At 41.3% G+C, this 14,833-nt stretch overlaps 1 protein-coding gene across 1 annotated transcript; it reads left to right on the forward strand.

The window, feature by feature from the left end:
• The first annotated feature begins 1,528 nt into the window (after positions 1 to 1,528).
• Positions 1,529 to 8,580, forward strand: LUT2 (Lycopene beta/epsilon cyclase protein). Its single transcript, XM_078575980.1, has 11 exons — positions 1,529 to 1,937; positions 3,340 to 3,511; positions 3,974 to 4,109; positions 4,187 to 4,297; positions 4,363 to 4,465; positions 4,624 to 4,767; positions 4,855 to 4,962; positions 5,544 to 5,640; positions 5,713 to 5,841; positions 8,052 to 8,184; positions 8,319 to 8,580. Exons 1-11 carry the CDS (start codon positions 1,635 to 1,637, stop codon positions 8,482 to 8,484), a joined length of 1,602 nt encoding a protein of 533 aa, XP_078432106.1. The 5' UTR covers positions 1,529 to 1,634; the 3' UTR covers positions 8,485 to 8,580.
• The last annotated feature ends 6,253 nt before the right edge of the window (positions 8,581 to 14,833 follow it).

Below are 14,833 nucleotides of genomic sequence, written 5' to 3' on the forward strand. Positions count from 1 at the left end.
TTCACACAAAGCAAACAAAAGAACAGAACATGGGTTTGTTCGATGTTCTGTTCGAATTTGTTTTTGTTCTGTTCGGAAAACCGAACAGAATGAACAATTCGCACCAAAAGAACATAACGACCATGTCTAGTTATACATACATGAGAGCTGATGAAATAAGTGGTTCATGTTTTGTATCTTGCCATCTCATCAGTCTGTAAGTCAACATGCGAAGTTCATCAAATTAATATCGTAATAATTAACCAACCTACGATGTACAGAAGCTGTAATTAAGGGAGATAAATAATAAAATTTTGATGTGCACAGCTGAGGGACAGTGAAATATCTAGGAAGAAACCCCTCATAATTAAAAAAATGGATGCCAAAAAGTAAATTCAATTGTTAGTTTAAGTGGCTAAGGTATGACTTAAGAGGGGTAGAATTAAGATCTATAAATTTAAGTCACTCTAATCTAGTTAATAACTATGTGAAATATGGTCAGACAGGAACAAAAATCCTTTTATTTGTAACCTGACACTTTTTGGTTTATTTCTTACTGTCATTGTTGTGTGCTGACAACCAAACTGCTACTATGACTTTTTGCTATTTTCTCTTTTTAGGTAGTGTTGAATGACATATACTAATTTTTCTTTCAACTTTTTTTTGAATTTTATGGGAGAGAATGAGTGGAAAACAAGATTAACTTGCTTCCCTTTTTTAATAATTTTAATTTATTATTAAGTGAAAAAAATGGGTTCCTATCCGCGAATTTATTTGAAAATAATTATCTCCTGTATTGATTTATCAATAAATGTATTTTTATTTTCTTATCTTCAATTACAATGGACAACAATCCATCCTCCTGGTATACACATACACCGCACCTCGTGCACATGCATAGGCCTTTGCGCAAAACGAGCACACTACTAGAGAGAGAACAAATGGCATTCAACTACGACAGACCACATAAAATGACATGGTAAATATTAATTTTAATACATATTAATCTTAATTTCATGGCCAACAATCCATCCACCTGATATACACATACATCATGTCGTGCATCGTGCATAGGGTCTGCGCAACCACCACGCCTCGTGCACATGCACAGGCCTTTGCGCAACACGAGCACACAACTACAGAGAGGACAAATGGCATTCAACTACGACAGACCACATAAAATGACATGGTAAATATTAATCTTAATCACATGGCCAACAATCCATCCACCTGATATACACATACATCATGTCGTGCATCGTGCATAGGGTCTGCGCAACCACCACGCCTCGTGCACATGCACAGGCCTTTGCGCAACATGAGCACACAACTACAGAGAGGACAAATGGCATTCAACTACGACAGACCATATAAAATGACATGGTAAATAGGAAGCATCCACAAGGAGTCCATACCAAGGATAGAAAAAAAAAAAAAATCTAATCTTCCATAGCCAAGAAGCAAGCCAGGTCAGAAATCCTCCTCTCAAATCAACCAATTGGGCACTGCCACAGGTAAAGGAAGATGAGGTGTTACCCTACCCGGACCACCCATAATCCTTGCAAGTGTTAACTCAAGAACAGTTGGGAGAAGCGCTTCTTATCCTGTTCCCTCTCCGCAAGTTTGGAACTTCGGAGGAGAATTGGTCGTCTTCAATGGAGTGCTTCGCTTGTGGAAATTCGGGCTCTTTGTCGGTGTCTCTTCACGATTGGAGGTTCAGACGCAGTTCAAGGGCAGGAAGAAGAGTTCTCCGTGGCGGGCTATGGCGGCATGAGCTTGAATTGAAGCCTTCCTTAATTGCCTGTGCGACGGGGATTGGTGGGTCTGATAGTTGCGTCACGGCGGTTAAAGGGTTTGCTGATGAAGAGGACTTTGTTAAAGCCGGGGGAGGTGAGCTTCTGTTCGTGCAAATGCAAGAGCGGAAGGCCATGGAAGAGCAGAGCAGGATATCCGATAAGGTTCGTGCTCCTTCTGTTTTATCTGGGTTCTTGTTTTTTTTTTTAATGTGATCGTTTGCGGAGTCTCTCCTTCGGTTATGTTGGGAGAAATTTGCTGTTTTAAGTTGATAATTCAAGTTTTTGGTTGTTTTTATCGTGGGAATTACGTTGAAGCTAAGCTTGGAATGGAGGGACCAGGACTTTTGCCCAATTTGATGAGGAAGAATGGCGAGAACAGGGACATGATGAAAGGGTAGAAACTGAATTATCGCAAAAGTCATTAAAATTTCATTAGTGTGGAAACTGGTACTGGATGAAGTTCATCTCACTGGGCCAAAAAATAATTCAGTGGAACCCTAATGCACATTCCAAAGGTAGCCTTTCCTAGAGGCTCTCTCACGGTTCTAGCTGCATAGATCCCTCTTTTTGGGTGTTGTGATATGTATAGTTTATCATACTCCATGTAAAAGGAGCGGTTCTCTCTTCCTTTGGTTAACACTATAAGTAATCCCCATTCACACACCCATGTGTATCATTTGATATCAGCTCAGATATTGGGTACAGATTTTATCGGACAACATGTCTGCTGTAGATTGTTTATTGATTGTATAGGTTGGGTGCAGTGATACTTTGGAAGCTTATATTCTCCAAAGTTGTGGTGAGCTGTTGGAGGGGAAGTAACCTCCCTTATGAGAAACTCTATTTTTATTGGTTGTTTTTGTTAGCATTTAAGGTTTTTCTTCCACAGTCCACTTTGCACTCTAATAATGGCGTGGTTACCACAATAGGTAATCCCCATTTTCAAACCCATGTGTATCATTTGATACCAACTCAGTGATTGGGTTCAGATTTTATCGGACGACAGGTCTTCTGTAGACAGTTTGTTGACTGCATAGGTTATCGGCACCATTTTTTATCGGTTCTCCGTTTCCTGTGTATTGTTGCCGTTCTTTATCATGGTATAGAGGCAAAAGGCGGTTTTATTAAGGGGCAAGCAAATCCAGGACTCTAAAGAGTGAGAAGCAGTTTTTGCGTGGCAGTGCAGATTAAAAAAGGAGATCATTTCTGATAATATCCACATCATTTATTTGTGTCCGTATTTTTTACTGCCGTTCTAAGAGTTTTATGTGGATTAATTATCTTGAGGAGGAGTGGAAGAGCAGATTTGTAATATTGGGTTCATACTTGATGCTTCCTTTCTTTTTATTATCAATTTCTTCTTGCTTCTAGTAAAAATATTCTAAGCGTCGGCTCTAGCTAATTGGTTGAGCATCAACGATGCACAGATCATTTCATCACGCGGCTTATTAACTAAAAATAGTTTCGGGGAAACAGTTTTATGCCCACTTATTTGCCTATTTCTATGTCTCTCAGAAGCGTTCTCCTTCAGCGCTCTCACTCAACGTTATATTCCATTTTGCAGCTAGAACCAATAGTAGTCGGAGATTCAAAGATTGATTTGATAGTGATTGGCTGCGGACCTGCTGGCCTTTCCCTTGCTGCAGAATCTGCAAAGAGAGGGTTGAATGTTGGCCTTATTGGACCTGATCTTCCCTTCACTAACAACTATGGTGTATGGGAAGATGAATTTAAAGGTATTTAAAATGCATGTCCGGATTCAAAGGCAGACTTCCATCTTTTCGCGAAAAAGAGCATATCATTATGATTCAGTCCATTGTTTCTACCATCACTAATTAATCTACATCTTGTTTTTAAGTCAAAACATGCGCTCGGCCATAATATATTTTGGCCTGAGTTTATCATTTGTTGGCTTTGCATCATAAAATCCATAAGCCTTCAAGAAAAAGTGGGAATGTCACTTGAAGCTAATGATTACCGATTATGAACGAATATGCATTTAGAACTTTTTTGATGCTATTAACATATGATCCAGTGATATGTTCTTTGGTGTCAGTCATTGTGTGCTTGTGCGATGACATGCGCTTTACTGTTTAGAAATGCTTCCCTTAAGTTTATTTTTAATGAGATAGTCTTAAACACGTATTTGATGATATTTCAAATCTGTTTCTTATTTTACCGTTGATCCATCGCTTCAGATCTCGGATTGCAAGGGTGCATTGAACATGTTTGGCGAGACACAGTAGTTTATCTTGATGATGATGAACCCATTGTGATTGGACGTGCATATGGCAGGGTTAGTCGACATTTATTGCATGAAGAGCTTCTAAGAAGGTCGAATTTACATGACCGGCCTATTTTTAAATTCCATCGGGTGAACATTGGGGTTCATAATGTATGGTTTTTTCTAGGTGTCTGGACAATGGAGTGAAATATCTTGATACCAAAGTAGAGAGAATTGTTGAGGTTGCTGATGGACATAGCGTTGTTGAGTGTGAAGGGGGAACTAAGGTTCCGTGCAGGTATATTATTAAGTTATTTCTTTAATATCTTTCTTCATGTCAGAATATAATGAATGAATTTTCAGACTCGTGACTGTTGCGTCTGGAGCAGCTTCAGGAAAGCTGTTAGAGTACGAAGTAGGTGGGCCTAGAGTCTCAGTCCAGACAGCCTATGGAGTTGAAGTAGAGGTAATTCATGTTCCAGACAGTTATTCAAAAATTAATTTATTCGAATTAGAAGTGTTGCTCTAGTTTTGGATTTTTGTTTCTGCCATTATATTACTATTTTCAGGAATTCTCAAGTGCTATTTTACATCAGGCCACCTTGTCATAATACCTGCTTTCAGGTGGAAAACAACCCCTTCGATCCCAGCCTAATGGTTTTCATGGACTACAGAGACATTGGAAAGGACAATGAACAAACCCCTGGAAAAGAATATCCAACATTTCTTTATGTAATGCCGTTATCATCAACTAGGGTATTTTACGAGGTTTGTACGCATCCTGATAAGACGTTCCTGGCTTTTTTAAAGGATTTTGTTCAAATTTCCATTATTATCGAGAAACGTTTGTTGCAGGAAACGTGCTTGGCGTCCAGAAATGCAATGCCCTTCAACCTGCTTAAGGAAAAACTGATGTCACGATTGGACGCTATGGGCATTCGTGTGACAAAGATTTATGAGGAGGTATGTTACTTATCAAGGAATTATGCTATTCAAGTCATGTTACATAGCCCTTTTACCTTAATTCTCCATTATCTTCTGTTCAGATAGTACTGCAGCAGGTTCTCTAATTTTGTTAAGCTGTTTATTCACACACCCAAAAATAAATGACTAAAATGACTCACATGAGCGGTCACTTATTCTCTCACGGAGAGACTGACTCAACTGTGATTTGGCTTTGGCCAACTAATGTAGAAGACCCAGTATTTAAACTGGGCAACCTTTAACAACTCTTATGGTGTTTCAAAACCCTAAATCGTGTTTGGGTATCTGGAGGCTCTGAGAGGGTGCTCTTCATTTTCATTGAAGATTTCTAAAAAGTTATTTGTCTAGGGGAAAACTAATTCTTATAATTGCCGATTCTCAATTGAGGTCCTATAAGAATTTCATGTGCGTGAGGGCCCACTCTTTGTCGCAGTTGAATAGTGTTTGTGACAATTAGATTTGCGAGGGTTCATTCTTCGCCTATGCTTCTCATCCTTGTTACCATCACTTTCCATTGGATTTTTTTATGATGAAGCTTATGTTTTTGTTCTTCTCCTCAGGAATGGTCATATATTCCAGTAGGCGGTTCCCTGCCGAATACAGAACAAAGGAAACTTGCATTTGGGGCAGCAGCTAGCATGGTTCACCCTGCCACAGGTATTTGAATTCTGCCGTTACAAAAATTTGTCAATTAAAGTGAAGCATAATTATTTGTTCTCATGTGTGCAGGATATTCTGTTGTTCGTTCGTTATCAGAAGCCCCCACTTATGCATCTGTGATTGCAAGCATTTTGAAGAAATCTGACCATCTCCAACGACCTACTTCCCTTGAAACTGTTCCCAATTCCTCAACACTTGGTATGTTGTATTGTCTTTTGATTTTTATTTTATTTTGTGGATATACCATATCTTTATCAAAAGATGCTTCAAAATTTTACATCTTTTTCATCGCTCCAATAATGGGCAACTTTTTTCTTTTTTATTATAAGTTTGTGATAGAATCCCGAAGAAGATCTATCAAATCAAGAGATTTGAGGGAGATAATGGTTGATGGAGGTAAGAGCATAGAGAAAGAGACAGTGCAATAGATCAAGAACTTTGGACACAGTAGTTTTTGCCGCCCAAGAAGCCAAATTCAGCTCTTGTCCAACAAGGAGAAGCCTTCCAAATGAATTAATTGATGATTTTCTATTACATTGAACAGTGTTGATACCCAAATTGTTATGAAGAAACAGTTGTAACCATTTCATTCATTAATGACTTTAGTTGCTTTCCACTGGCATGTTCTCAAGCTGGTTCGTGATCCCATGCAGTCTTGAGCCAGGGTTCTAGTCCTCTCTCTGTAGCTCAACCACAGTAGTACAGGCACATCCAATAGCTGGCTGAGTTTCTCCAACCTCTTTTGGACCTGCATAACAATTGAAGGCCCCATTAAGTGGATGTGGAGGCCCCCATTGGCTTTTGTTCTCCTGGTTCACGATGATCCCAGGTCCCAGGGCCTGGTAGACCTGGGGTTGGGCCTGGCTAGACCAAGGGTTAGGCTGAGATTAGAACCATTTCTGGGACTCTGCTGAACCTGTGGTCTGGACCAGGGTCAAACACCAGACTGGACTGTGGTTGGACTGCCTCTGAGCTACAGCTGCACTGGATGTTGGACTGCTGCTGCACCCTCGGATGCACAATGACTGGAATAAAGATTCAACAATGGGTGGAACATGACTGGGCCAATCAGACTGGGTTTTGGTAGCCTTGCACAAGGCATTTGGGCCCATGAGACCAGCCCAGCTTGAGGAACCATTTTGGGCAGGCCTTCTTTTTGAAGGCCCAGGGTTTTGGGACTGGGTAGGCTGGACTGGTTGATCCTAAGGTTTGGGGTTGGTCATAAATCGAAAGATTCAAGACATCCCAACCCACCCTTCATATAATGTGCTGCAAGCAGCAGCACGGGCTTGCGAAACAGCTTCGACAGGTGTGAAACCAATGTCAGGGATGGCAGATGTTGGTGTTGCTACCACGGTGGAGGCAGCAACAACAGTGATGGAGACAATGGTGTCAATGCTAGAGCGGCATGGCAGTAGTAGGCATGGCATCTGAGCTGGTTGCAGCAGCTGGTCTAACACCACAGTTACAGCCTCTGACACTCAGGCCACCATGAAGGCGGTGGCAGCAGCCGTGTGCATCGTGAATGCAGTAATGGACAAATCTGGCAGTATAGCAGTGGCTGACACAGCAGCAATGACAGTGGTGGTGGCTGATGGGGCTGCAAGGGTGGCATAGTGCTGCAGGCATGATTCAAGATTTCACTGGATACCTTGGGTGTATATGCAGCAACCCTTGCAGTGTCAGCCAAACTGGAGTCAATAGTTGATTCATTAAGTCTTGCCACACACAGAAAGGAATTGAGTTTCCATTAAGCTAAACTAGTGTATTGCTGCTCCTTCCAGCAGTCTCAAAGAGTGAATTTTTCTGGTGCACGGATTCATCTGGAGATGTCATTCCATGAAGTCTTAAACAATAAAGGGGTAGTTGTATGCTAATGCTGACATCAAACGTCCCACCCATTTCAAGAATGTCGAAATGGGCCCTTCAGTTGCCTGTCTAGCACCCCTATGGGCCCTTCAGTTGCCTGTGTACTCAATTGGTGTGTTGGATATTATTAGAAGATTCCTTCATACATTAAAATAAAATTTTTTAAATTCATTAATGAGGGTCTTTTTCTTGTTTTTCCCAAAGAATGCTCAATAAATTTCCTCCATCAATGGACATCTTTTTCTCTTTTTTCGGTATGCTGGATCTTATCAGAAAACCTTGAAATACGTTTAGATATGTTTTCTCTTTTTATTGTTGAGCTTGTTCTTCTTGTTTTCTCTATTTGTCTGCTGTATCTTATTAAAGACCCTTGAATACTTATAAATACTTTTTTGTATTCCATTAATGGAGTTCTTTTATCTTCTATTTTGTGCCACTATGCTGGGTCTTCTTCTTAGTAGTTATTCTGACCCCAATAATGAGCATCTGGAGAAGTTTCACCTATCTACATCTTCTGATTTTTGTGTTTGATCCTCCAGCGTGGAACACTCTGTGGCCTCCAGAAAGGAAGAGGCAACGAGCTTTCTTCCTTTTTGGATTGGCACTAATTTTGGAGCTCGACATTGAAGGAATCAGAACATTCTTTCGTACATTCTTTCGCCTGCCCGAATGGTACGTAAACTCTCATTTCTTCCTCCGATTTTGTCCTCTTGCATGGCTTTTTAATTGCACGCATTAAAAAATCCTACTATCTAATCATCAAAACAAAAGAATCTGAAAAAATATGATCTTGCCGGGGTTTTCAGGATGTGGCAGGGTTTCCTGGGGTCCACTCTTTCCTCCGTGGATCTGATCTGGTTCGCCATCGCCATGTTCGTGGTGGCGCCTCAGAGCATGAGAATGCGCCTGGTTCGTCACCTTTTCTCTGACCCAACTGGCGCAACCATGGTGCGGAGGTACCTCTCCCTGTAACCATCCATCCCCTCTCCTGTACATAGAAGATCCTTGGCAGTTCATGTTAAGAGAGGGGGCTCTCCCATGAACTCCATGCTGGGGTCCATTTTCCAAGGCCAGAGGAGGCTCCAGGCTGCCAAGATGACCCTGGCAAACAGCAGCGGTCTGCACCTTGGCCATGGCAGGTACGTCACCCCAGAACTGTGCCTGAGAATTCTCAAGCTAGGTTGCTGCAACTCCCATGGTAGCAGAACTCTCTCAGTTGCCGTCCAGGATGGCCAGACCCTGTAGAACTCTGTTCTGCACCTTACCAATAAGGCAGAAATCTTGGAGAGATGCCCATTGGTGGAAGTTGGAGAGGGAGGTAATTCATCTGAGAAGAGGAAGGAGGTGGCTAGGCTGATTTGATGGTGGGATGTGTGACCACTGGCCACCATTGTTGGGTCCAAGTTCTCAAAATAGGGAGGGAGATTGCTTCATTGGTTTCACAGCACTTGCCATTTGGGTATTGAGGGACTTGTCCTCTTCCCAGGGTGATGGACTTCGGTTCAGGCACAGATAACCAACAGGATAAAATGAAACATTAGTCAGCTTATTCCCCCTACCTGACCTTAGGACAGACAGACATGGAGAGGAAGCAGATACCGAGACTGAAACTGTCATTTCCTAGGGGCCCTTCTGTTCAGTTCTCTGTTCAGCCTAGTGGCATCATACCACTTTGCAGCCCTTTGTCCATAGTAGGGATTGCCGGCCATTATTGGGACAGTCATGTGTTGAATAAAATCCCAATATGTTATGGTAGAAGTGGAAAATACTAATCTTTAGGAAGGTGTTATGTGGACAAAATAGAGAGGAATTGTAAACATGTGTTCATCACCACTGGGAAGACAACATCCTTTGTCTTCAGTGTTGTACGTGTGCTTGTAGAATGAGGCAATAAAAGGGCACATCCAAAAGCTTCCTTGACTAGGGGGGGATCGCCACCATTACTAAGCCTAGGAGAGATGGTGAACTAGGGTAGAAAGAGTGGTACAAAATCAAACAATACTGAAGGAATTAACAAGTCTCTATTTCAGTACAGCAATCAGTCTAGCACGCATAGTTCACTAAGTACAAAACAAGATGGAAAATCCCTCTAAATAAGACAATTAATGGGTCTAGAATTGGCCAACAGAGGAGGGGAAACACAACCAAATAAAGGGAGGAACATGCCCTTGCTTCCCTTGTGTGTCCCCCCTTTTGCTAGTGCTGAATAATCAAGACCCCCCTTTCCGACTTTCATGTGATGTGGACTGGCATATATGCTAACAGTATGTTATTGTTATCAGCATCTGTTGTCCAGAATATTGCAGAACTATGTCTGATAATGATTGGCAGGGACAGTCCAGATCATATTAATGTTGATGAAAGGTACTAAGACCAGAAAATGGCAGCCTCGTGACTCTACCCAATAGAATGACTGCTATGATGATGACAGTCCTGAAATGGATAACTTCACAGATAACATCACAACTTAATTACTTTGATATTTCAGGTTAAACCTTCAAATTTTATAATCATGAACTTAAATTGCAAGTTTTAGTGTCCAAAATTAGTTTTACAGTTAATTCAAAATAATTAAGAAATTTAATAATTGTTCATCATTCCACTGACACAAGAGTGGCTAAATTAAGTATAATAAATTATGAATTTCAATTAAGATTTTCATTAAAATAATAACTAAGGAACTTAACAAATTAAAAAAGTAAGAACATTACTTTAGTTCTGTAAAATTGGTTTCAATTTAATACTTCTTGTGTTTGCTATGTAAATTAGTGAGGATACATGGAAATACATTTTGAGAGTAAAGGAATACAGAGAAATACATTTTAAGAGTGACGGGATACATAGAAATACAGTCCATGAATACATCATGAAAATGAGTTACATCGTTGTGAAAAGGAATAACATTGACGACACATGCTAGAGAAATATATAGTTCATTACATTTTGGAAAATTACCCAACAGCCATAGACATTTTTAAGGTATCCCAAAATTCAATCAAGGAGCACTGGTCATTGGATGAATTATCAAATGTGCCAAGATGAGGAACTTCATGCAACTATCATGCTTGAACTTAAGATGAACAACTTATCATTTCACGATGATGTGAACTAGCAGTCAAAGACCAGGTACCAGGCAGAGTAGGGACTCAACAGGGAGAAAAAATAGCCCCAAAAATGAAGTGTCATTCCTGCATGAAAGTAGGTCACACGAAGGACTGCACTAAGAGGAAAGGATGGTTGTTCAAGGATTAGACATGTAAAGTTGCCTACGGTAGCAACACATGAATCAAATATAGCCTATTTTTCTAAATCTATTTGGAAAATGTGAATATTTGAAGTACCTTGCAAGTATTTTAGACATATCAGCTTCTAACTTAGCCAATGGTTCATATTATAAACTTCATAACCGAATGGTAATAAGATGCGGTCACATTTTTCTTCATCAGTATTTATTAAATTTTCTTTGTTTTTCATCTTCTATATTTAGTTATTTTTTCTTTTTCTATCATTTTCATGTCTGATATGTTATCTCTATCTTTCTTCTCCCAATTATGTTAGTTCTGTCTCTTCACAATCTCATTCTTTTGCTTCCCTACTCCTTGCTAGTTTTTTTTTCTTTTCTTTTCTCTCGACAGCTATATCTTTGTTTTCTTATTTACCATCCATCTCCGCTTTGTGGATTTTTGGTCCCCATCATGTCTTCTTCCTAAAACATATATATTTGGATTTATTAATAAAAATGGTTTCCCAGGTTTGGGAGAACTTAAAAATGCAGAAGAAAATTCTGTAAGATATGAATTAAGATGGGTTTGGGAGTCATCTATGGCAATAATTGATCTAACACGAAATGCTGGGATCGAGCGGTGCGTGTTACACCACAGGAAAGGGCGTACATGTGTGATGCGAACATGGATAATTGATGTGTAAGTCGTAAAAAACCATCAAGAAGAGTGACGGATAACCGAATGGCCTAGGGGCGTTAGATCTTTAGTAGATACAAAGGGGTTTGGGTAAGGAACATGCTCCCAATGACCCGGATGTTTGGCTCGAAGACTGACAGAGTGAGGGATGACCACCGTCCTTCGGTGTCCACATCCCTCACTGAGAACAATGCAGATCTGACACCAGAGAATAAGTTCCTAATACGGATTCGGTGGCTATTCTTATGACTTGAAGACTCCCGGGAGAGGGGCTGAAGAAGTCGGCAGTAACAAACGTAATAATACTTACCGTATAATGGGGGGAGGGAATTAGACCTGTGGGCTCGACTTGGGTGCTCGAGGCGGGTGATGACAGCCCCGGATTGACAAGGAGGTCCTAAGGCGAAAGAGACTCCCCACGGAGATGCATCTGTACATGCCGTCGGTCAGGGTGCTGTACTTATAGTTCAGGGACGCGAACGGGGCAATTTTTTTGTCCCGGCACAAAAAAATCGTCCCGTCCGAGGATATGGACAAATTTCAGGACAAAAATTCGTCCTGGAAAAAACTGTCCGTTAGGAGGTCTCAGACGAAGGACGAACGGATGTGGACGAAAAACTGTCGGATTCACATCTGACGGTTGAGATCTCGCCACGTGGCCTCGCTATGACAATTTGCATCAAGGTCCCTGTATTTTTCCGTGCAAACAAACACCGCTCAGAATTAATTGTAGATATTTCCATTTGCGTTATATCTCCTCAATAATTCCCTAAAAACTTGGAAAAATCAAATGAGTAATTTTTGTCCGAAAAACCGTCCCGTCCTTCATCCCTGAGCTAACATCGGATATAGGACGGGACGAAAATTGTCCCGTCCCGTCCTTTGTCCACGTCCGAGACGATCCGAAACTATAGCTGTACTCAAGAGGAATAATGACGCGGCACATTAACTGTATTAACATTCCATAATGGTGCGGGATGACAAAGACAGGGCGGCCACTACAGACGGCGGTGTCGCCAGAGAACCGCTGGGGAAGGTTGCAGCGACGCGTTCAAAGATGATTGATTATGGCAAGAGCGTATCCGCGAGGACAAAAGCGACTTTGCCTTGGCGCGGGGGAAGGCCACGACGACATGGTCGTAGGCGCTCAACATCGGTTGGTGCAGCTTCTAGTGACCGTGGAGCCTTCACCAGACCGCGGGAAAAGGCTACGGCGACGCGCTCGGGAATGCTCGGCCACGATCAGGAAGGGCGACGGGCGGTGCAACTGTACAGGGCCCTCGACAGGCAACCTTGATTCAGGGTGGTTTGTTGGCGACAGTGGCCGACGTTCACCTTCATCCAAAGTTAACTTACAAGGAAAAAATAATGTGATGGCTACTCCCCCATAGAGGGGAGATAAAGATGGCGGAGGCCCCAGGTGCAACGCACAAAGGTATTCTTTTTCTTCCAAAAGCCTCCAAAAGACGTCGTCTGATCACCCTCCCCTTATATATTAAGGGAAAGGGTCCAAACAAGGACTCCCCCCAAGGATCAAAACAAAACAATTGAAACGCAGGGCAGCCTCTTTACAAATAACGATGCACAACATAAATGCGATAGGAAGCTGTCGTCAAACCTGATATCGGAAATTCGGGTTCTTTGTGTCGGCTGGGGCTTCGAGACGTGGTTGACGACCAGCCCAATGTGCAAAAGGGCAGCACTATAGTGATTTATCGTGCCATGGCTTCTAGAAGGATGCATTGGCATTGCACCACAGTCTCTTACAAAGACTAATAATTTAATATTTTTATTCTAAAAAAGTTATGTTATTTTTAAAACCCAACATAACATACAGCCATCCACAGACATACTACCTCTAGTGACATGCGGTGTGGTGAGGTTAGAAATGTTCATATGCACTAGACCCTTGGATTGGATGTAGTGCACAATAATCCCTATTTGGAAGAAAGGAGGATGACATGGTCTTTATACATCCGGATCGTCCCGGATGAGGACGCTGGACGGGACGGGGCGATCTTCGTCCCGGCGAACGTCCAGCGATTCCCCCGGGACGAAGGACGGGACGCTAAGTCATCCGAAACCGTCCCGTCCTACATACCCTGGGACGAAATTTCGGTCCGTCCAAAGGCCCTAGGACGAAATTTTGTCCCATAGGGACGAAATTAAATAGAAAAACATCGCGCCTGCCCTAGCCCTTTGAAAACGCATCGGCGGGAGCACGGTTCTTGGTTTGGAGAGGTGGAACGAATCGGCGGGAGCACGAATCGGCGGCACAAATTTGTGTCATCGTCTTCAACATCCATGGAGCTCGTGACAGGGACGCGAAAGCGCGCCGGCAAGGTACGTATCTATGTATCTATCTACGTATCTATCAGTATTTCTATCGGATTTTCTATAGATCTTTCTATCTAAAATTCGACCTATCTATGTATCTATCTGTCGATCTTTCCTTCTATATATCTAGCTATCTATCTATCTGATTTTCTATCTATCTATGTATGTATGTATCTCTCAATCTTTCCGTCAGATTATTTAGCGTTTTTTTCTTTCTGGTATCCTACCTCTCTATGTGCTTATCCACAGATCTTTCTATCTATCTGTGTACCAATCTACCTATGTAAGAGTCGAACTATCTAGCTAGCTTTCTATCTATCTGATTATTTGGCGTTCTTTCTTTCTGATATCCTACCTCTCTATGTGCATATCCACAAATCTTTCTATCTAGCTGTGTAGCTATCTACCTATGTAAGAGTCGAACTATCTAGCTAGCTTTCTATCTATCTGATTATTTGGCGTTCTTTCTTTCTGATATCCTACCTCTCTATGTGCATATCCACAAATCTTTCTATCTAGCTGTGTAGCTATCTACCTATGTAAGAGTCGAACTATCTAGCTATGTACATATCTCTCGGTATATCTCTCAATATTTCTATCAGATTTATCTGTCGATCACTCTATGTAGCTATATATGTACCTACCTACCTATATATGCATCTATCCAACAGTCGATACCTACCTATACAGTTGATACCTACCTACCTATATCTACCTGTTGGATAGATGCATACATATACATATTACTCAATGTAGCTATATATCTGTTAGATAGATTCATACCTATCACTCTACGTAGCTATATATCTGTTGATCACTCTATGTATCTATCTTTATGTCTATCTATATATCTATCTATGTAGTTATCTACGTAGCTATCTATTTATGTATGTAACGGTCGATCTGGATAGGTATCGACTGTGAGATAGATTCATATATATGTGTATAGCCGAATTGAATAGAGGAATATGTATATTCCACTATTCAAGGTATGTGTCGTCAAAATAGCCGAATTATACATCAGTACAAATTATTTTTACGGCTGAATAAAATTTTGGCCTCTA

This window comes from Wolffia australiana, chromosome 5, assembly GCF_029677425.1.
Source record: "Wolffia australiana isolate 7733 chromosome 5, ASM2967742v1".
Classification (NCBI taxonomy): domain Eukaryota; kingdom Viridiplantae; phylum Streptophyta; class Magnoliopsida; order Alismatales; family Araceae; genus Wolffia; species Wolffia australiana.